At 44.0% G+C, this 23,129-nt stretch overlaps 2 protein-coding genes and 1 pseudogene across 2 annotated transcripts; all 3 read left to right on the top strand.

The window, feature by feature from the left end:
- Nucleotides 1–302: 302 nt before the first annotated feature.
- On the top strand, nucleotides 303–2,498 carry LOC113132364 (TAF5-like RNA polymerase II p300/CBP-associated factor-associated factor 65 kDa subunit 5L; annotated as a pseudogene).
- A 1,507-nt stretch (nucleotides 2,499–4,005) lies between these two features.
- LOC113132378 (calpain-9-like) lies at nucleotides 4,006–14,638 on the top strand. The gene is made up of 20 exons (XM_026310375.2): nucleotides 4,006–4,286; nucleotides 5,322–5,391; nucleotides 5,485–5,603; nucleotides 6,023–6,156; nucleotides 6,367–6,535; nucleotides 6,658–6,741; nucleotides 6,933–7,018; nucleotides 7,209–7,286; nucleotides 8,165–8,325; nucleotides 8,939–9,096; nucleotides 9,794–10,002; nucleotides 10,465–10,501; nucleotides 10,596–10,676; nucleotides 10,872–10,929; nucleotides 11,763–11,827; nucleotides 12,740–12,808; nucleotides 12,892–12,970; nucleotides 13,568–13,684; nucleotides 13,767–13,825; nucleotides 14,308–14,638. The coding sequence occupies exons 1-20, from the start codon at nucleotides 4,101–4,103 to the stop codon at nucleotides 14,332–14,334; spliced, it is 2,046 nt and encodes a 681-aa protein (XP_026166160.1). The 5' UTR covers nucleotides 4,006–4,100; the 3' UTR covers nucleotides 14,335–14,638.
- Nucleotides 14,639–15,421: 783 nt separating this feature from the next.
- LOC113132379 (protein LTV1 homolog) lies at nucleotides 15,422–23,090 on the top strand. The gene is made up of 11 exons (XM_026310376.1): nucleotides 15,422–15,579; nucleotides 16,145–16,276; nucleotides 16,544–16,747; nucleotides 17,366–17,453; nucleotides 17,636–17,768; nucleotides 18,195–18,432; nucleotides 18,811–18,938; nucleotides 19,038–19,177; nucleotides 20,202–20,254; nucleotides 20,744–20,944; nucleotides 22,278–23,090. The coding sequence occupies exons 1-11, from the start codon at nucleotides 15,577–15,579 to the stop codon at nucleotides 22,386–22,388; spliced, it is 1,431 nt and encodes a 476-aa protein (XP_026166161.1). The 5' UTR covers nucleotides 15,422–15,576; the 3' UTR covers nucleotides 22,389–23,090.
- The last annotated feature ends 39 nt before the right edge of the window (nucleotides 23,091–23,129 follow it).

Genomic DNA, 23,129 nt, shown 5'->3' with positions numbered 1-23,129 from the left:
TTGGTCATTGCTTTGTGGTCATTTTACATCTCTTTTATGATCATTCAGCACATTGCTAGTCAGCTGTGTTATTTATATGCCTCCTTATAGATATTTTGGATCAATGTGGTTAATTTTCATCTTGTTTTGATCACGTATGGCGGTTCCACAAGGGTTATCCTCTGGACCCTTTGTTATTCTTTAGCAGTTCCTTTGGCTCTAATGACGTATATTAATATTGTAGATTATTACAGATCACAGCTACATTTACCTGATGACATTGAGCCACTTTAGTTCACTCTGAAAATGGTTCTACCCTTAACATGATAACGTTCCTCGTTCTCTCCCACTGCTTCTTTCCTTCTTCACGTCTGAGCAGTGCAGGCGGAGTCCGCTGTGCCAACATCGTCTCTGCTGCACCCTGCCAGTCTGACCCACAGCAGTAAGACCCAGTACTCCAGACTGCGCTCCTTTCTGTCAGGTAGCACATCCGCATTGCTGCTGCACAGTCACAGGAGTCCTTCCTTAGCTGCAGCTGTGATCTTGGTTTTTTTTATTTTATTTAGAGACAGAACTATCCTGGGCGAAGGAGGTGAGCTGCATCCCTACCCACTGTTCGTCTACCTCCACCTGGACATGGTGCGCGGTGGCCTGAAGGGGGCAGTAGATGGATTTTACAGTCGCTTCCACGGCGCCTTTCTTCAGGACAGCGCAGCGTGCCACCATAGAGCAGCTCCGCCATGTTCTCACTATTCAGGACATTGCAGCCAACCCCGGCTGAGTGCTTTCCTGGAGCACAAGTATGTGGTTCACCTGACGGAGCCTGCCTACAGCTACCTGCTTGCGCTACCTGCAGAGCGAGGACAACAGCGCCCTCTGCAAGGCCCTCAGCACGCACCTGCAGGTGGAGGTCACTGCTTCCCAGCGCACAGACTACCAACTGTATGGCGGTACCAGTGGTCTAACGCCGCCGCCCCAAACTCCACCTCCTCCTGGGCAGGAGTGGATGGAGCTGAGTGTGGGGACGGGGTGGAAGTCCCTGCAGGGATCCCACAGAACGAGGCGGCCCTGGACTGCAGGACTGCATAAAGAAAGTCCGCGAGGGCCCCCCTCGCTCACCACCGTGGTTTTTATGCTTTCCACCACACGGAGCAGATGCTGAACACGGCTGAGGTGTCGGCCGACAGCCGGCTGCTGGCCGCCGGCTTCGACAGCTCCACAGTGAAGCTCTGGAGCCTTCGAGCCAGAAAGCTGAAGGCCAAACCGCATCAGGCTGATGTGTCGCGCATCCACCTGGCATGTGTGTACTGGAGGAGGAAGTGAGTCGAGATAAGGTTGAAGGGTCTAGTGGGTGTTATTCCATTAATGTTATAGCTTCTAATCAGTGAGTTAATCTAATTAAAATAATCTCTAGTTCGGCTGGAGTTCTAACTGCTCACTCTTTTTTTGTTTTTCACATCATTTGAACATGAATGTTTTCACAAACACAGTGGCAGTTCAGGGCAGGATGGTTTGGTTAGTGTTGTGTTATTTCTTGTTTCTGTTGTTCTCTGCGCAGGTGGATGAGGAAGACGGCTCAGGCCGAGGAGATAAAGACGCTGCGGGGTCACAGCGGCCCGGTGTATCGTACCTCCTTCCTGACGGACAGCTCGGGCCTGCTCTCCTGCTCTGAAGACACGACCGTCCGCTACTGGGACCTGGGCAGCTTCACCAACACGGCTCTGTACCAGGGCCACGCCTACCCGGTGTGGGACGTGGACGTCAGTCCCTGCAGCCTTTACTTTGCGAGCGGTTCCCACGACCGCACCGCGCGCCTCTGGACATTCTCTCGCACCTACCCGCTGCGGCTGTACGCTGGGCATCTCGCTGACGTTGACTGTGTCAAATTCCACCCCAACTCCAACTATCTGGCCACCGGCTCCACAGACAAGACTGTCCGGCTGTGGGGCACCCAGCAGGGTGCGTCCGTTCGCCTTTTCACTGGCCACCGCGGCCCGGTGCTTTCACTCGCGTTCTCCCCTAACGGGAAGTACTTGGCGTCAGCTGGTGAGGACCAGCGGGTGAAGCTGTGGGACTTGGCATCAGGGACGTTGTACAAAGACCTGCGGGGACACACAGACAACATCACCAGCCTGTCCTTCAGCCCGGACAGCAGCCTGGTGGCCTCCTCGTCTATGGACAACTCGGTCCGGGTGTGGGACATCCGCAACTCCCACGGTGGGACGCCTGCTGACGGCTCATCCAGCGAGTTGGTGGGACTGTACACTGGAAACACCAGCAACGTGCTGAACGTGCAGTTCATGGCCTGCAACCTGCTGCTGGTGACGGGAACTGCACAGGAGAAGACAGAGCAGTAGCCACGGCCGTCGGGTTTTTGAGCCTGAATGGTTCCGGGTGTTAGATTGATGATGTCGCCAGTCTTAGACAAGAAGCAAAGAATATTTTTTTTGTAAATCAGGAAGTCTCATTCTTTAAAAACAGAAGCTACAGAGTGAAATTTAAAACCCCAGAACAGCGGGTTGGTTTTTCCTGCGTGAGCCTGCTGTAGGTATTTGAGTTAGCGGTGTAATAGTCTTGCTGAGGACTTTCTAAGAATCGAAAGTCTGTATTTTTCAAGCTGTTCTGTCAGTAACTGTGCAATGCTTAAAAAGATTCAGTATTTTTGTAACATGGAACCCTCCAGGTTGTGCTTACAGAGCGATTCAAATGTAAATGAAAGTGATTTGGTTTCCCTGCATTTTCATATGAAAGTTTTTTTGTTTGTATTTCATTTATACTTTCAGCCAGTTTCCTCTGTGTTTGTCAGTAAACTGTTGTACTCTAAGACAAAATAAATAACAGAATATATTTGAACTAATGTTTCACTCAGCTCCTTTTTTGTTTTGTCATTGAGTATCATGAAAAGTCCGTCCTGGTCTTTTGTCCGTCCCCGTCTAGGAGGTGGCAGGAGAGTTTGGGGTGGAGGACGCCTCCACCTCTAGGCGTGTGCTGGGGGTCCTGAGTGACACCCAAAGGCTGAAAACATTGACACCTGTGTTTTTGTGACCCAGCCTGCTTGTTTTTGGACTGTGGGAGGAAATCGGAGCAATCGGATGCAAAGACCGAACCACTGCATCACATATCGTCCTCCCAGGTAAATAAATATCTGCTCATTTTCTTTTGTCCAGATTTTGTTTGTAATTTACATTCACATGAAACTTTAACTTAAACCTCGTCCAGAGCTGCTGGGCTCAGCTCTCCTCAGCATCAGGTGCCAGAATCAAAGATTTCTCGTAGTGCAGAAAGGGCTTCAGGACCCTGTTCTCAGTTCAGTACCTGCTTGTGACATGCTTCCATTACATAACCATAAAGCTCCTTTGACAGCTGGTGGTAAAAACCAGGAAAGTGCACAAGCTCCTAACAATATGTCCAAGTGTCTCAGACTGTGTTCTCTTTAGACCAGAAGGATTTCTGCCTTAGGTTCAGATTGGACAAGTTGAATGTAGTGAACTGTAGTTTCCAGGTGAACGGTTCACCCGATGAGAGGTCATGTAGACTGTTTTTATGATGTGTAAACATTAGTCTTCCATGGTAAAACTGGTCCTAGTTACTGCTCTGATTAGATTAAAGTCAACAGAACAGAGAAACCAACAAAAGGAAATTACTGCATTAAACGTTATCTACCTGAGGCAGGCAAGAAATCGCTGCATGGACTGGCAGGAATTGATACGCTCTAAATTAATTCTCAGATAATTGGGGACAAGTGGTTTGTGGTTCACCACACACTGAGCGCAGATACGATTTTATGTGTCCCATTTTAAAACGACGACACTATGTGGTCCTTTAGGCCCAGATACTGAATTTAAATGACACTTCTAGCTATTTAACTATATGTTGCTGAACTGTGAGGAATGAAGCCGAGCCCAAAGAGGAGAGCGATAATAAGAGGAGAGTCTGCAGGGGCGAGGTTCACCGCCACAGGAGGATAAACCAGTTTCTGTCTGGAGGGTGTGTACGTTTCAGCCCTACCGACCTGACAGGCTCGTCTTTGCATCAGACACACAGCAGGCAGCTCAGGGCATCACACTTCACCTCACGGCTCCTTCTGCTCCGCTCTCCCGAGCTTCTTCCCCAAGAAGAAGATGCCTCTCCAGTCCAGCCCGATCCAGGCCGAGATCACGCAGTCAGATGGGAAGTCGTTCGAACAGCTGAGGAGGGAATGTCTGCAGAAGGGGGTCCTGTTTGAGGATCCAGACTTTCCTGCCAAAGACTCCTCACTGTTTTTCAGTGAGAGTGTTCCTGTCAATGTTGAATGGAAGAGGCCTAAGGTACGTAGGCACGTTTTAGATTTAGGATTTCTAGTTTCAGGTGGTTTGGCTGACCCAGATTGAAGAAACTGTGCTAGAAAGTGCCCAGATGTTTCAACCTGCCTCCACTTAAACCCTGAAGGGGTCCTGAAATCTCTTAACTCTCACAGCTGATGCCTTAAATTGAGATTTAAAACATTAAATAAATGACGTCCTGTGGTTTCTAGCTGGACTGCTCATCTAATGGGTCAACGTGTGGTTTTATATTGTGGTAGTTTTCAGTGAAACTGGTCATGTTCACTCTGACTGGCTTTAAAAAGTCAAACCTCTGGTTCAGTACAAACCTGAATGAATGAAAACCAACAAGCTGTCGTCATCAAACCTGTTTGTGGCACTGACCTGAGTGAGTCCTGGCAGCGTTCATGGACAGAGAATCAGTAATAACCGACGTGATAGTTTTATTTCAAGTTGGTTTTAGCACAAACAAAAAAATTTTGTATTTATTCAGCTGTAGCTGCAAAACCAGTTCTACAAGGAAACAGTGTAAATAGAACCAAGAGCAGGGGCAGTTTCTTCTGTCTGTGCAAACTTTACCACAGTCGGCAGCGACTCGCAAATCACACCCAGAGTTTTGGTCTGGTTGGATTTTAGCTGATCAGCTTTAGATGAAGTTGTTCCTGGATGATTTTATTTTTTTGAGAAATCTTATACGTGATGTTTTTGCCTGTTAATTAGCTGGTTTCAGCAGCTCTACCTGTTAACATACTGCACCTGCAGCACCGACCTGGTTTGAGTAAACTAGAAAACCCACCAGCATCACACTGGTTGTGATTAGTCCACATTTCTCCCTTGGGCGTTTCTTCTGAGTGGATGTTTCAGCTGCCTCTGTTGTAGTTTTTGAGCTCCAGTGACTGAGATTTCAGGTTGATTAATATGGCTGGAATGTGAACACACCTATTAAAGGCATGTGTCACCTTCACCTGTTGTTTAGGCACCAGTGTCATGTCTCACCTGTCATTTTTTAAAAATCCAACCTGTTCCTCTTCTCTCCCACAGGAGATCTGCAGCGACCCGAAGTTTATCGTCGGCGGCGCAGACAGGACAGACATTTGTCAAGGACAGCTCGGTTGGTCCGCAAGTGATCTGCATGAATCATTTTGACTCTTCCTGTGCACAAATCTTACTCATTTACCCATGATGCACCTGTTTGTCACCACAGGGGACTGCTGGCTCCTGGCAGCCATCGCATCCCTGACCCTCAAGCCTGAAACCATGGCCCGAGTTGTGCCTCCAGACCAGGAGTTTGACCACAGATACGCTGGCATCTTTCACTTCCAGGTACGAGCAGCGTTGGTTTGTTTTCTTAAGCTTCTCTGACTCTGATCTTTTTTAGCTTTTCCTGACTCTTCAGTCTCTGTGAGGAAGGACAGACACAGAGAGAATAACTACAGCGTCTGTATCAGCAAGTCGCTGAAACATAGTCGGTGGTTAAAAATCCTTTAAAAGACACAGGTGATTCTATGTGTGTGTGTTACTGAGTCCAAATCCCATCCAGAACCTGGTTCAGCTTGTCGGTCTGTCCGAAGACCTCCATTGTTATCCAAAGACTATTAAAGACACAGCAGGGAGCCACGCCGCTGACCTGGCACACATGGTTCTTCCTCTCCAACAGTGGGGGCTGTGCAGACTCGTGTCGACGCCTGGCTTAGGTCTGGACTTGTGTTGTGTTTTATGTGACACGTTCTCTGTTTCCTCAGTTCTGGCAGCACAACAGATGGCTGGAGGTGGTGGTGGATGACAGGCTGCCAACGGTGAGAAACAAACTCATCATGCTTCACTCTGCATCCTACAACGAGTTCTGGAGCGCCCTGATGGAGAAGGCCTACGCCAAGTAAGAACGCTTCCACTGCTTTATTTTTGTCCTGAGCTCTCCGGACCTCTGAGGGTTCTGTGTGTGTTGATCTGAGGGTCTACAGGGAGGATCAGGAGGTCACCAAAAGGATCAGGATTCTCTCCCTAAGCAGAAAAAACACCTTAAAACGTTAACGTTGGCTTTGTTTTCTGTGTTAACTACAGTGACACGTTGTCCTGTGTGTTGTAGACTAAACGGCAGCTACGAGGCGCTGAAGGGCGGCAGCACAATGGAGGCCATGGAGGATTTCACTGGCGGTGTGGGGGAAATGTACGAGACCAAGAACGCTCCAGGGAACCTGTTCTCCATCATGAAGAAGGCCCTGGACAGAGGCTCCATGATGGGATGCTCTATTGATGTAAAGACCTAACCCCAAAGAAAACACTCTTAGTTAGAACATAATGTTTAATTATTGTTTTTGTCTTTCACTCCTCATATGGTACGTCAGCCCAGCTCAAACGCTTTTCTGGTTTTCTCCAGATCACCAGCTCTGCAGAGTCTGAAGCCAAGACGACCACCGGCCTGGTGAAGGGACATGCATACTCCATCACAGGCATGGAGGAGGTGAGACTGTTTGTTTCTGTTCAACTGATGTTTTCTGCTTTTCATCTTGGACCTGAAGGCTCCTGAAGAGAAGCCCTGAAATGAAAATGAAGTAAAACATAAATGAGTTACGTACTGAAGCAGGGAAACAGAGCCATATTTCAGGATGATAGAATAATTAACAAAGAAATTCAATTTTCTCTGATTCCCAGGTGAATTATAGAGGTCAGACGGTCCAGCTGATCCGAATCAGAAACCCCTGGGGGCAGGTTGAGTGGAATGGCCCCTGGAGTGACAAGTAAGAATAAAGACCAATGTTCAAAAAACATAGTTTATGTTGGACATTATGCTCCTTTATGTGAGACAGCAGGACTGAGAGAGACACACGAAATAAACGTCTCTATAATATGTTCTAGCAGTTTGTGTCTCACTGTACTTGTATGTATTTTAATTTCACTCCTAACAAACAGTCGTATTTTCTGTCTCAGCTCCAGAGAGTGGAACTACATCGACAAATCTGAACAGATTCGCCTCCAGCAGAATTCAACAGACGACGGTGAATTCTGGTGAGTCCATTTCTTTGGATTTACAGATTAAGTTCATTTAACTTTGCGATTGTGTGTTTGTTTTGGAGGTCCTGGAATAAATAAGACAAATAAGGGTAAATAAAAAATAAAATGCACAAACCTTTCATGCAAAGACACAGATGGAGAAAAAGCCATAAGGACTTTTGTGCTTAACAGTTTTTAGCTGTCAGTTTCTCTCACTAATAAATATCAGTCCTGTTGGGAACAGTGATGGGCCTTAGACTGAAGACTGGCTGCTAGCTGTTTTGTCATAACTTACTTTGCCAAATCTACAAAACACTGAATTGTCTGAGTTTGCAAAATGCATTTTGCCAATATGACCTAATAAACACAATTCAAATTTATTTTGCTGCCCTCTGACATTGACAAAACTGAACTCTCTTTCATTCAGCTTCTTTTTTATCTTATTTGTGTTTTTAATTGTGCCCACTCCTGACTGTTCTGCTGTATAATAACTGTCCCAGTGGATCCTTAGGCAGAACAGTGTTCTAGCTGCTGTCTGACCAAACAAACTGTGTAAATATGTCAATTACTGTTGTGTGTTATGGCTGCAAGCAGCGTGTCATCTATTAGAAATGTCTTGTATTACTACGTGATACGCAGTTCATCTTTAGTGGACTATATGTACTCGTCCACTTTCTGAGGCTTTTTATTGTTACAGAGCTTTGAGTTAATTATCAGTCAGCTATTAGATGTGTGTGATCTTCAGTTCTGAGTGAAGATCTTTATGTTGCACCACCTGTTTTGTTTCACTATACACTGTGTTTACTGTGCACGGCTGAAACGCCAAATAAAAGCTACCGGACTTGACATGATGATGGTATTAAATTTGAAGATGATGGTTTTTGTGACTCCAGGATGCAGTTCGAGGACTTCAAGAGGAACTATGACAAGGTGGAGATCTGCAACATGACCGCTGACTCCCTGACCGACGATGTAAAGCACCAGTGGGAAGTCAGCATGTTTGAGGGAAACTGGATCCGAGGCTCGACTGCTGGAGGCTGCAGGAACTACATTGGTAGGAATAAACATTTTGCTTACCGCTCAACACAGTATAAGGCATGTTTATAGAGTTTATCCATAAATTCACCTGTGCTGCTGAATGGGTTTACTGACAGTATTTTAAGAGGTAACTGAACCAGAAGACAAAACAAAAACCAGTTCATCTACATCCAGTCCTCACCTGTGTTCATGAGATTTGCGTAATGGCTGAAAGAATGAGACTGTGAATTCAAACAGCCGAGATGAGTTTCCTTCATACGGTGAGACGTTTGGACTTCTAGAGGGCTCAGAGTAGAGCTGCTGCTGCTTCATGTTGAAAGGAAATTTGAGGTGGTTTGGCCATTTGCTTCCTGGGCACTTACCATTGGAGGTTTTCTGGGCACATCCAACTAGTAGGAGGCTCCAGGGCAGACCCAGAACACATTGCATCTGGCTTGGGGATGCCTTGAGGACCCCCAGTAGGACAGGGGCACCTGGAAAATACTGCTGTGGGAACATCTGGACTACCCTGGTGAACCTGCTGCCATTAAATCCTGACTCTGGATAAGGGCCAGAAAAATGTTTATTTTATTTCACTTGGTGTTTAAATCCCAAACCGCTCTCTAACACTATACCTCTTTAATCTGCAGACACGTTTTGGACGAACCCGCAGTTCAAGCTGCAGCTGGAGGACACTGACGACGATGACGATGTGTGCAGCGTAGTGATCGCTCTCATGCAGAAGAACAGACGAAAGCTGAGGAAGGAAGGCCTGGACCTGGAGACCATCGGCTTCGCAGTGTATAAGGTCAGAAAATATCCAAACACATTTGAGCTTCAGACTCCTGCTTGAACCGTTTATCTTTTAATCGTCTCACACTTTTCTGAAACTGTACAAGAAATCTTTATTTTGGTGTTATTATACTTTTGTGCCAAATATATGCATATTTTAAATATGTATGTCATTGTGACATACAACATGGTGTCATCAGCATAAAAGTGGATATTGCATATATGCAAGTATGTTCAAATTATAGCAGTGGGTCCAAAAAAACTTTATTTGAAACAGTTTGCAAAAACAAACTTATTCATCAGCATATTATCATAAATGGTTTATGAAGCTGGGCAACATGGTGGATGAGTGGTTAGCACTGTTGCCTCACAGCCAGAAGGTTCCTGGTTTGAAACCCATCAGGGGCCTTTCTGTGTGGAGTTTGCATGTTCTCCCTGTGCTTGCGTGGGTTTTCTCCAGGTACTCTGGTTTCCTCCCACAGTCCAAAAACATGTATGTCAGATGGAGTAGTAGAGTTTGAAACAAATGAGGATGAGAGGTCCAGTGGAAATAGAAATTTCACCATCTACATTTCATAAGTTCACAAACTCCACACCTGCTTTCACTAATCATTTTGCCTCATATGTGTGCTGACATGTTAATAATAATAATGTTTTCTTTAGTTAGAATCAGCTAATTTGATCGGCTTTTCTCTCCGTTTCTGTCTGTTCAGGCTCCAGAAGAAGAAGATCATCTCGGGAAGGATTTCTTCCGTTACAACCCATCTACGGCTCGCAGCAAGACCTACATTAACATGCGAGAGGTGTCGGAGCGTTTTACTCTGCCTCCTGGGAAATACCTGCTGGTCCCGACCACCTTCCAGCCCCACCACGAAGCTGACTTCCTCATCCGCATCTTCTCAGAGAAGAAAGCTGGAGCTCTGTGAGTGTTCAGGCATCTGGTAGAGTTTATGACATGGAACAACAAAGCACAGATGGGGAAACAAAGAGTCAGTGCTATTTGAGAATTTAAAATAATGCACCTTTATAGAACCTCCACAGTTTCATGCTGGGTATTTTCCCTCACAATGAATTCTGAGTTACTATATATGTGTCATGTAGTTTCTATCTAGCTCTTTTTTCACCATCAGAAACAAATGTGTTACAGCCAGAATTATAACAATTACATGCATGACCGAAGCTGCAGTCACAGCTACAGCCTGCCTCGGCAACATCTGGCTGTAGCCCAGAAACAGTGTAGGGCTCTGACTGCATGATACAGTTTTTGGGGTAACACAGAATAAAGTAATGAATTAAAAATGAAACATGACTTTAAAAAATAAGAAATGTGGGCACAAAGTATCTGCAGTTACTAACTTTTCTTTGACAACTTGTGACTTCACAGGGAGATGGGGAGCAAGGTTGACGCTGACCTCCCAGCTGTAAGTTGATCTCCCAGACATTGACAATCAATCACCCATTCAGCTGATCAACCAGTCCGGTCTGCTTGTACTCATGCTGTGTTGTCTCCACCAGCCGCCCATGCCCAGCGCTCCAGAGGAGGAGTCCAGTGAGGAGAAAGGCCTGAGGAGACTATTCGATCAGCTGGCTGGTGATGTAAGAAAACAGCTGTTTAATACTATCAGTCCAGTGTTAGACAGTATGTACCACCTGGGCTTCAGGAGTTTTATCTGCTCAGACACTGTCTTGTTAACCTAATGTCGAAAAGCTCATGTGTGAAAATGACCATTATTATGTAATTACTGTATTTTCCATGAATATTTCTGAATGTAAATGTTGCCGTGTCTACAGGATGAGGCCATCTCTGTCAATGAGCTTCAGCAGATGCTGAATGGCGTCCTCAGCCGACGTAAGTTTTGTTCCATTCCTTTTTTCTCTGTTTTTAGTTTAATTGTTGTGAAATGTCTTTGTCTAAAACCGTTTTGCAGATGCTGTATCAAAAATGAACATCAACTTGTAATTTTGACATGTATGGAGTTCCACAGGGATCCTTTCTTGTACCTCTTCTGTTTAATCCTTAGTGTCTTCCACTGGGCTCTGATATCAGACAAACAGCAGCTATCCCTCCAAATCTTACCCACTGGCTTTTAGTGTAAAAATTTACTGTAGAGGTTTACAATCCTCGAGTATATGGTCTTACATATTCAGAAATACAGTTGGCATTGCGTCAGGCATAACCTAATGTGATGATCAGATGTAAACATAACACCTCAGCTGTTCTAACACTATTAATGTGGCATTAAATCAAGGATGGATAATTATAAAGAGTGAAATATTACAAAGAATAACCCTGGTAGTCAACAGGATTAAATGTGTGAAGCTTTTAAAATGAATTACAACAAATCATGTTTTCATTGTTCTTAGATCAGTTAATGCATCAATAACTTTGGCTTTTCTTTATCTTCTGTGCTTTTTGGTGTTTACCAAGGATGTAAAATAAATGAAAAACAAAACAGAAAAGCTGATTTACTTTTATACAAAAACTTCCAACTTCATGCAGAAGAAAAAATTAAGCATCCATCAAATTGACATTTGGTTCCAAAATACAGCTTATGGCATCTGTAATCTATTGCACAATATATAGTTTTTTCTCTCTTATCTACAGTGTTGTAACTGAGTGTCCATGCAGTGTTGTTGTATGTAGTAATTCTACTGCTTGATGTTTTAATCATTTATTTTCAGGAAAAGAGATCAAATTTGAAGGCCTGAGTCTCAGCACCTGCCACAGTATCATCAACCTCATGGACGTATCCTTTCAGCTGCCTGACTCAATTTCCGGTTTAATAGGAACCCCTGTGTCGGACCCAGTCAGTTTATTCGGAACCCCTGTGTCGGACCCAGTCGGTTTATTAGGAACCCCTGTGTCAGACTTAGAACTATGCATATTAAAGCCCCAGACTCAAAGAGACATAAAATAACAAACAGTCACCTATTTTGTGTGTCTTTGTGAGTCTTTACGGGTGTTTTGCATCTATTTGTCATTGTTTTGTGGTCATTTTACATCTCTTTATGATCATTCAGCACATTTTGCTAGTCAGTCTGTGTGTCTGTGTTATTTATATGCCTCCTTATAGATATTTTGGATCAATGTGGTAATTTTTCATCTTGTTTTGATCACGTATGGAGTTCCACAAGGGTTATCTCTTGGACCACTTTTGTTTATTCTTTAGCATGTTCCTCTGGGCTCTAATGATGTATTATTAATATTGTAGATTATACAGATCACAGATACATTTACCTGATGACATGAGCACTTTAGGTTCACTCTTCAGTTGTCTCTGGATATCATGAAACTTTCTGTAGTTAAACAGAGAAATTACTGCTTGTCGTTTGTCTGTTGTAGAATTTTTCTGCCTCCTGTGCATTATTTAGTCATTTTGCACACCTTTTCAGCAGTTTTGAGTCATTTGATTGAATTAACACTCTAACAGAACATTATAATATTCATTAGGAGGAGTTTAATGTAGGACTGTTGGATTAGATTGACTTTGTTTTAGCTGTCTGTGCCTAACGAACTGACAATGGATGCATCACAAGTGTTTTTAGTTGTTTATGTAGTTCAATTTAAAACAAACCCTGTCATTAAAGCACACGTTGGGTTTAAGGCTCTGAAAAAGCATAATTTTATTTGAAGCTTTTTCCTTGACAGTAGAAACCAGGTGGACAACACAGGGAAGCTGGAGTTCCATGAGTTTAAGGTCTTCTGGGAGAAGATGAAGAAGTGGATCGTGAGTGATGATTTTTCTGTGTAACTCAGCTCAGGCGGCTCTTTGCGGTTCAGGTTGTTAAAAATGAACCTGTGTTGTTGCAGATGCTCTTCCTGTCCTTTGACACCGACCGATCAGGGAAGATGTCGTCCTATGAGCTTCGTAGTGTGCTCAGTGCTGCAGGTGAGAGTCCAGTTAACAGGTTTACTTTAATACTTTCGTCTCATCTGCATCTGTCACTTTGTATCTGTGGGCAGACATTTCTTAGAAGACTGTTTACAGCATTTGAACAAAGACGTGTGTTGGTCATACATGAAGATGTCATTAAACATAAAGATTTGTGACCTCTCCCAGTCTTCCTTAGTGGATGGAGCTTACTCTGCTGAGTCTTTATGACAAATGAGGAAATGCTGTCCACTAACAAAGACCATGAGATGTGTTGAAAGCAGCGGTAAAAGACTGTAATTAGTGTCAAATGACACATTTCTCAAAGAGAATGCAGTGTATTATACACTAAATATTGTACTATACTATGTACTATTGTACTCCATCTGTAATATATTCTGTGAAATACTGTGTACTCCATTCCCATATACAAATGTGTTAGTAAATGCATTATATTTTCTTTGTGCCGATGTTCTATGAGTGGTAGTGAAAGTTATACTGTAAGGGCTGATAGTAGCAGCTGCAGCAACAGCGTTGCAGCCTGTAGAAATAAGAGTCACTGTTTTGGGGAATGATGTAAATCTTGAGTGTTGCTGCTGCGTTGTTTTCCTGCAGGCATGCGTCTCAACAACCAGCTCCTGCAGCTGATCGGCTTGAGGTTTGCTGACGAAAACTACGAAATAGACTTTGATGACTACCTCACCTGCATCGTTCGCCTGGAGAACATGTTCAGTACGTAGAGCAAAGTTAAAATAAAAGCCTCCTCTATGTTTGGTGGAACTTTGTGTTGACTGAAACTCTCTGTCTTATCCAGGAACTTTCCAGGCTCTGGACAAATTCAAGAGGGGCCGTGTGAGGATGAACATGATGCAGGTAAAACCACTTTTACACCACACCTGAGCAACTTTAATCTCTGCAAACAATTCTGAAGTGTTTGTTTTACTATACCTGGCGTGCCAGATGGGTGGAATTTATCCAGGTCCATGTGTTTGTGGTGGAATGTTTGCAAAGATTATCCAACAGAAAACAAATAGAAGAGTCAGAGATATTGCTGCAATGGTTGAAATCCATAGATTGAACCAAGTTGCTTTAAAACAAACTAAAATCAATGTGGATTTGATAAACTAGTCTTGTTACCTCTCTCGTGCTCCTGGAAAAACAACCTTTCTGCACTGAGTCAGAGTCTATGAAGAGTTGCAAATGCAAAGACGTGCCTGTGTGGTGCTGGTGAGAATGTGATTTTGGACAAATGATAGTGACTGTGGAGCTGAGCTGCACAACAGCACGTCTGCAGCGTGTCAGTGATTTGACTTTAGGTTGATTTAGCTGCTCCTTGTCTTCTCTTCCCTGCACAGTTCCTGATGTTGTCCATGAATGTCTGAGGGGAAGCTGAAATCAAACAGAAGACACCAACAGAGCAAAACACAGCGGACGATGTTTTAGTTCAGGGGGTTGAATATTCAGGCCATAATGACATGTGCACGCTTTTTCTTTCTCTTGTTTTATGTGTCATCTATTCACTTGAAATATTATTTTGGAGCAAGAAATGTGAGACACTGAAGGAAGGTTTTGTGATGGGGGTGGGGGGTTAAACTTTGAATGTTACTGACTCATTCTTTTGGACAAAGGATTGTTTTATTTTCTCTACTCTCTGCACGAATGGAAATAAATTTGGAATAAAACTTTTGTCTTTGTGGAGAAACTTTGACTACACGACACATTTACTCAAGTACTGTGCATACTAGTCCAGTTTTGAGGGACTGGTACTTTTAATTTTATGTTATATAAGCCTGTGTAACATAGACAAATCTTTATGCATAATGATCAGAAACACACACATATATAAACAAACATCTGGAAAAACATGATCCAAATCATTTTACATGATCAGTGTTTAAAGTAAATGACACCAGAGTTTATTAATGTGGAAATTCCTTTTCTCAGGTTAAACCTCATTGTATTTGCTGGTAACTTTAATAATGAAATTCAGAAATGATTAATTAATTATGTGTGTTTGTACTTTACCTAACGTTGTGTCAGAACAGCTCAGGTCAAGTATCGTCCACAGTGACTACACATGTAGAAGGTCTGTGGTTTTTCCTCTTTTACAGGCTCTGAAGGCAGAAGCTGTCATGGACTGTTCCCATTTCACTTTGGGGCTTTTTAAAAAACATTTAACTTGTTTTTCACTGACGGCATCTTCTCCACACCAGCAGGTGGCGCTGATGCACCTCAGGACGTTTTGGACTGTACCAACAGTGCCTAATAAAGAGGGGTCACAGCTCCTACAATAAAATTAATGATAATTTTAACATACGTGCTATTGATGTTATTCGTATCGTAGAACATTTTAAACCATAAATCCAAACATTTAAACATTTAACACATTTTATTTTCTATTAAAGTGTGTTGGTATAATTCAACCCCCCCTCCCCTGCAGGCTGAAGTGGTACTTTCCAGTAATGGCGGCAGCAGCAGCATGGTGGCTGACTCAACGTGGATAAACAACGACGACACTTTGTGGATGTAGACGGTTATTTGTGTGACCATCTGCCCACAGCTGGAGGACCGGACACGTTTAAACTCGACCCGTAGAAAAATCCAGCCAGACGTTCGGTTACAACATGGTGAGCGGACTTTTCTGCGCTAAGCTAACGGTGTTAGCCACCGCGGCTAACGTCAGTGCCGTGAACAAATCAATAGTGTGTTAGAAGAGAAAGGCACACATTCATAGTTTGACATAAAATACAACACAATGGACCACAAGTACAAGTTCCTCTTCCTAAATAACGTTAATGTGTGTGTTATTGATGTGTTTATATAGTAAACCTGCTAAACACGGAGCTACCTCTAGTTATTTTCTGTACTACTAAGTAGTTTTGTTCAAACCTATAATAAAACATCCTAATGGGTTTTGTTGTATTTGAATCCAAATCTGCAAAGTAACTAAACATGTCAAATAAACATTAGTGAAATAGAAATGTGCCTTTGAGTTGTGGTGGAGTAGATGTATGAAGTAGAAAAAGTATAAATAATCAAGTGAAGTACAAGTACCTCAAACTTTGTGTACACTTATAAAACACATTCAACTTCTTAAAATGAGGTTCCTAACAACTTTGACTGAGCCAGAGGGATGTAAACAGGACCGTGCAGGAGTTTACTGGATGACACGTGACACTGTTTGTCTTTCAGCCTCATCGGAAGAAGAAAGCCTTCATCGAGAAGAAAAAGGCTGTGACCTTTCACCTCGTCCACAGGAGTCAGAGGGACCCGCTGGCTGCGGATGAGAAAGCCCCACAGCACGTCCTGCTGCCCGCCGCCAAGGTCCACATGAACTCTTCTAATGAGCCTCACGTTAATCTCCTCAAGCTTCTTTTAGGAAAAAAGCTGGTTTGCTTCAGTGGTTCCTGACCTTTGTGGTCACAGGTTGTGTAGACCTGAGAGTCCTGAGCAGCTCAGCCAAACATCATCATTTCACAGTAAAACAACAGTCTAAGTCAGAAAAGTAACTCGGCTTAAACGTGACTACATATGATTTGGTGATAGAAACATTTCATCTGATGTGAAAACTGTGTTTTTAATATGTTCCAGGTGGAAACGGAGAAGCGGCGCGAGGAGCAGAGGAAGTTTGGGGTTTTCTTTGACGACGACTACGACTACCTGCAGCACCTGAAGGAGGCGTCCGGCCCGTCGGAGCTTGTGGAGGCCGGACCCGCGTATACCGACAGACGCTCTGTTCACCTCCGTGATGAAGATGAGAACGATGAGGAACCAGACATGGACAAGGCCTTTGCTGTGAGTCCAGAAAGTCCTGACAAAGTTCTGGGATGGTTTTGCCGTTACGGGCAGCAGAAGCATGACTGCGTGTCACATGCTGGTTAACAGTACACTTGGTCTCACTGCAGCTGTTAGCTCAGAGCAACGTCAGCAGTGTTTCCTCTGCCAAAATGATGCAGCTGGAAAATGCTTCATTTCCCAGGTTGTGTCTGATGTAGCGTGATGACAGTTAAACGTCATGTGACGGCATCAGCTTCGTTCAGACCTGTTTCTCTGAGAAGTTACAGTGAGAAGTCGTTTAGTGGAGCAGATCCGTTTTGAAAGGACCCTGGTTGACAGGTCCTCATGATCTCTGATGTCTGTCTAAGATGCTGCTACAGTTATTAGCTACATACACTGTTATATTGGGATCAGAAGTTTATTATGCAAATGTTTTGTATTGGTTTTGTCTTTGCACTTTTAAGGTGTTGAGTTAATTTATGTTCACTTTTCAGATTTGTTTTGTGTTTTTGTTTTAAGTACAGATTTAGGCACCGTGTTAGACTCGGGCAGACAGTTGTACAGTCTCATCAGAGTATTAACATTTCTCTGAAGCAGTGAGGTTAAAAACTGATTCCTGTTGTGTCTGACGAACAGGCAGCCACCATCCACCTGCCCTCCTCAGTGTTCGCCTCGGAGTTTGAAGAGGAGGTCGGACTTCTGAACAAAGCTGCTCCGATCTCAGGTAAACAACTTTCACCTGATTCAGAGCAGATTTGAACAGACTGTTAAAGCTAATACACTGATATTTGTTCACTGAACTTCATGGAGAAACTGGTCTATTAGTTTCAGCTCTTTGTTGTTGTTCCGTTCATCCCGATAATGTGACGTCGCCTGAAGCAGCTTGTGCTTTGTGTTTTCCTCCAGGACCCCGACTGGACATGGACCCCGACATCGTGGCCGCGCTCGACGAAGACTTCGACTACGAGGACCCCGACAACATCCTGGACGATGACTTTGTTGTCAAAGCAAACAGTGCGAGCAGAGCAGAGGAAATGGAGTAAGAAATAACAAGTTATCTGATGCTGCACTGAAGGTTTTGTTTGGTCATTCCAGAGACTGTGGAAGTGCTGCTGCTGTTACTGCTGCTTGTGGTTGCCATAACAAAAATCATTATTATAGAAGAAATAGAGCGGATGAGTTTGCTGAGGAATAACAACCACATTATCTCTTTATCTCTGCAGTGATACAGGCAGACATGTTGATCTATAATATCACAGAAAGAGATTTTATTGAACCATATTTGATTTAATAGTGACTCCTCATTAACATGAGCAACCAGAGGTTTTACAATAGTACATGTAGTATTCCATAGTAATGTGATTACTACTAATATTCATATTACTAATAGTTCTGACTGTGGATTCTGCTAAAAATATTGTGATGTATTATTATAGTACGTGACACGTAATTTCCTCTTTGACAGAAATGGCCACCATGTAGACGGCGAAGATGACGATGATGAGTGGGAGGACACAGACGATGAAGAGGGCGACTTCGACTCTGAAGGAGGTTTCTCGGGCGACGAGGACGAGTCCGGCCGTGGTCCAGAGTTTCTGTTCACGGACGAGGAGACGAGGAGTCGGTTCACAGAGTACTCGCTGACGTCGTCTGTGATGAGGAGGAACGAGCAGCTGAGCCTGCTGGACGACCGCTTCGAAAAGGTGAACGCATCTTAATTCAGCGGTGGTGTGTGACGAGGGTCTTCTAGAGGACGTATCACCTTCCACCATGAGTAGCACCAGTTAGTACCAGTTGTTTAGGGATTAACACGGAAAAACCACAGAGCCATAACAATAACAAAGAGCTGCAGTGTGAGCGAGGACAACATGAGCAGTGTTCACACAGCTCCAGGGACACAAACACAGATAAAACATGCAGCTCAGCTGGGGCTGGATTTGCATCTCACCAGTTCCTCATATGTGGAAACTCAGTGATGGTGTCATGACCCCCCCCCAGTCCCTCCCTCACCCTGACTCTCACATACAGCCCCTCACAGCCGTTAAGGTCCTTAGTCAAAAACTGCATCTGTGTTCTTTCAGTTCTACGAACAGTTTGACGACGACGAAATCGGTGCTCTGGACAACGCTGAGCTGGAGGGCTTCATCCAGCCGGACAGCGCTCGTCTCGAAGAAGTTATCAAAGACTACTTCAAACAGAAAGAGAAGGAGTGGGTGGAGTTCCTTCTTCTTCTCCTCCTCTCGATTTGATGTATCAGATATGTGTTTTTATTTGTTAAATGACTCGTTTGTGTCTCGTTGTGGTTCAGATTCCTCAGGCCTGATGACCTGGGTCCCAAAGAGCTTCCTGCTGTGAAGGAGGAGGAGGATGAAGAGGAGGAAGAAGAAGAGATGGAAACTGTTGTTATTGAGGCTCCAGAAGAGACGTGGGACTGTGAAACCATCATCAGTGAGTTTCATTTCGGACTGATGGTCCTTTTCAACCAGTACAATCTGACGGTTCAGAGCTGGTCCAACTTGAGATCCTTCTTACAACCAGTTTGCACACAGGCTGACCGAGCAGTGAGTACTGTGTGTAGGCGAACGAGCTAACGTTAGTAACTGCACTGCCACAGTACAGAAGGTTCACATGCTGCAGGTCCAACAGAAAGACAGAAGATACGTTATAATAGCAGAAAACCAGCAAAAAAATCACCTGATCACAACAAAACAGTTTCCAAACACATCACACTTGGTCCTGTTGGTCAAGATAATCCCGCTCACAGCTCCTGATGTAAGAGGTTCTCACTTTTAGAGAATTTGCACCAGTTTTCCTGGTCCAAGCCTGTTCTTTGGCTGTTTGAACACAAAGAACCGGGTCAAAATTAGGTGCTGGCTCCGAGGCAGCCCTGGAACTGCCTCAGTGGAAAGAGGCCTGACACATGTATGTCAATTTTTATGTTTTTATTGAGGTTCCAGTTTCAGGAGCATCATTTTCATGTGTTTTGTCCATTTAGAGGTTCAGAACATTAGGAACATCTCAGAATATAATCCAATCCATTTATACTGGAAAATATTTTCCTGACGTTTTCTGGAAGGTCTTCAGGGTCTGAAGGTGAAAAACATGACGTGTGAACCTGAACATTAGCTCTGCTCTGACTGTCTGTGCAGTCACAGAACTTGGCTCTGGTTTGTAACAGTAACCAGTGTGGTGTATTTGCACAGTGGCTCAGATTGTGACTAACTGCTTTGTTGGAAACCAAAGGTTAAAATCTTACCTGTTCACACAAGTAACGTTTATTTGGTCAGTGGTGGAACTCCTGACTCCTGCAGGAGCAAAGCAGCAACAGAAGCTGTTAGAGTGAGCGATGCTGCAGAATCCCAGGCCTCAAAACTTTCTTAGAGTAGAACGCGGGGTTTGTGTTTTGATTTTTCAAAATATCCTGCAGACTCACTTCAGTTCACTGACTGATATTTTCATATTTCCTCCCCAGGCACCTATTCGAACATTTACAACAGACCCAAAGTCATTGAAGATCCACCAAAGGTATGAAAAAAGGTTTTTATTTTAGGTTTTCTAGTCCATTTTAAGATGCACCCAGTATAAATATGACAATCAGAATGAAGCTCTCCCACACCTGAGGGGGTGCTGTGCTGCCAGGACCTGTCACTTCAGGTGAACACTAGGTGGTGCTTCTCACACCTGCAACACTGGAGCAGCTGCAGCTGTAAAAAGCCTCTGTCCTCTACCTGCTCAGCAGCAAACAGCAGCTGGTGAACATAGTGGAGCATTTAGCAGCTAAAGAGCCAGAGATTTCCCTCAGGAGGTGGTGGAGACCAAAACCCAGAGCTCAAACTGATGAAACACTGCCAAACACAAAACCAGGACAGTCATGGAGCCTGTAATTATATTTTAACTAATGAGTTTGTAAAGGAAAAAAAAAGTTTTGCCCAGATGCTTAGAAAGTAAATCCAGCTGCTCTTTACCACCTTATCACCAGAAACCTAAATCGTCTTTCACCCCTTTTGTCCTCAGCCGAAGCCGATCCGTGTGTCCAATAAGACGGGCATCCCGCTGGACGTCCTCCCCGCCCGGGGCCTGACCACCAGGCAGGCGGAGCGCATGACCAGGATCAACGACTCGGACCTGCCTCGTGTCTCCACTCAGCCACGAAACAAGGAGGAGAGCAAAGAGGAGAGGAAGGCGAGGAAACAGGCCGTGAAGGAAGAACGCAAGGTGAGCGTGGTCGCAGTTGGAACCTGTGCAACAGTCGTAAAACCTTTAAAGGCTGTTCGATACGCAGGACGATGAACCAGGAAATCTCAGTTTGATTTGAAAAGAACATCCTGTTTGTCAAACTGTCTGAGGCTAAAATGTTCAGTTGGCGATTGATGATTGATTGATTATTCTTACTGATATTTACTTGTTTTCACAGGTTTTTCATTTACAGGTGAAATCACAAGGAGCTCACAGACGTCTTGTTTCCATAATTAAGTCTTAGGTTTGTGTTCTTCCTGACCTGCCTTAGTCCGGCACTAAGGGGCACAGTGTTGTTTAAAGTTGTTGTTGTGAGGAGTATCTGGGAGAAAGGTTCAGAAATAAATCTGAAAAAGACACTGTGATTTATTTCTTGCATCAAAGGAGCAGAACAGAATCAAACACAATCAGTCAGTCTTCCCCAGTCGCTCAGCTCCGACTGGGCTGAGGCTGCTGCTGATACAGACATGCAAAGTAAATACAAATCACTCGATCGGATAATTAAGTCTTTGCTTCTCTGTTCTACCTCAAGACGTCTTTGAGCTCCTGGGTGATCCAACCTGTAAATAAAATCAGTGAGAATAATAAATCATTAAAAATCTTTTTTCCATCATAGCGACACCAGGTTTAATTTCATTTCTGGGCATTTCCGGTGCTGCACCGATCAATGTAGATCGCGTCACTCAAGGTTTGTTTTCATTAGGTACCTACCCTGAAAGTAGGAGCTAAAAACATTCCTCATAACACCAAGAACTTTGATCATTGTCAGTTCCTGCCGTTTGGACACAAAGGAGGAAGTGTGAAAACACCTGCAGACATGAGGAAGCTCATATACAGTAGATTATCATCTGTTTAACACTGGAACCTTCTCCCATTGCTGCTGTCACAACCACAGAAATGTTGAGTGACTTTAATCTTATTTTTCTAACTTTGTCTCACCCACTTCAAACCAGCAGGGAGGGTGAGGACAGACACACCTGACAAAGCTGTTGACAGACAACATGCCGTCTCTGTAGAGTCACCGGGCCCAGGTTTAAGAAGGTTTTTCATATCTGTCACTGGTTGATTTGTGCTCGTCTCTGGTTCTATCGGAGCCTGATCATTGTGTGTTCACTCCACAAACAGGTTCAAATATTTGCTGTCGTCAGCAACATAATTCATCTGTTGGTCACATTTGTCTGCTATCAGGATGTTTAGACATGAAAACAAACCGCAGAGGAAAAGATGTCAACAAATGATGAAGACGTGAAGATGATTTGTGCAGAACAAAGTGTTAAATTCTCCGTGTGTGTGTGTGTGTGTGTTTGTGCAGGAGAGGAGAGTGGAGAAGAAAGCCAACAAGCTGGCCTTCAAAGACGAAAAGGTCCGACAGGAGAAGCAGATGTTGAACCTGAGAACGAACATTCAAGGCCTGAAGCTCTAGCAGCCGCCGGCACCTCTGCAGACACTGGGACGGCAAACCAGGACTGAGTGGGTCTGGAGGGGATCTGGGTTTGTAGATTAGAAGGAAGTTTCTTCAAATCACCAGGCGATAAGTAAAAATGAAGTTCACCTCCAGTGAAGCTGCTCAGCCACATTGACACACAATCACCAGCTGCTGCCTTGAACAGACAGAGGAGCCTCATTGAAGGGGAAAACCTTCCCAGATAAAGTGACCCCCCATCCTGACCAACACGTTCATCACGTCTGGACTATAAACACACTTTAATCACTGTAGTTTACGTCTCTTTATTAAAAACGCTTCACAGCAGTTTTTGTGTGATGCCATGTTGAGCCGTACTCAGTAGTACTTTCGCAGTACTTTCCCCCAAACAGATGATCTGACTGATCAGAGGATAAAATCTTTGGCAGAGCGACATGGTTCACATTCCTTCCTCCCACGCAGACGACAGTTTTTTCTTCTCATGCCCGAGGAAACCTGAGCACAGTTAAAGTTCACATCTCACTGGGATTAGAGGCTGACTGTTCTTTCTTTATTCATCGTGTGTGTTCTGTACAGATGAAAATAAATTCATTTATCCTTAGACTTTAACTGTACAAACTGTAAAATGACTATTTCATGTAATCACATTAGCAACTGTATAAAAACCAGATTTACACCAGATTAAATAGATTTTCCACAACATTAAAGGCTACACCACTTATGCTCGTAATAATGTAAACA

Source organism: Mastacembelus armatus, unplaced genomic scaffold, assembly GCF_900324485.2.
Source record: "Mastacembelus armatus unplaced genomic scaffold, fMasArm1.2, whole genome shotgun sequence".
Classification (NCBI taxonomy): domain Eukaryota; kingdom Metazoa; phylum Chordata; class Actinopteri; order Synbranchiformes; family Mastacembelidae; genus Mastacembelus; species Mastacembelus armatus.
Note: the sequence above shows the minus strand (reverse complement) of the source record. Positions and strands in the feature narration are given on the sequence as shown.

Excerpts from the sequence above, each read along its gene's own strand:
- LOC113132378 (XM_026310375.2), top strand. The coding sequence starts at position 4,101 with ATGCCTCTCCAGTCCAGCCCGATCCAGGCCGAGATCACGCAGTCAGAT. Across the intron at positions 5,604-6,022 it reads CTGGCATCTTTCACTTCCAG|TTCTGGCAGCACAACAGATG; the intron begins GTACGAGCAGCG and ends CTGTTTCCTCAG. Across the intron at positions 10,930-11,762 it reads GAATGGCGTCCTCAGCCGAC|GAAAAGAGATCAAATTTGAA; the intron begins GTAAGTTTTGTT and ends ATTTATTTTCAG.
- LOC113132379 (XM_026310376.1), top strand. Across the intron at positions 17,454-17,635 it reads CAAAGCTGCTCCGATCTCAG|GACCCCGACTGGACATGGAC; the intron begins GTAAACAACTTT and ends GTTTTCCTCCAG. Across the intron at positions 18,939-19,037 it reads TTCAAACAGAAAGAGAAGGA|ATTCCTCAGGCCTGATGACC; the intron begins GTGGGTGGAGTT and ends GTTGTGGTTCAG.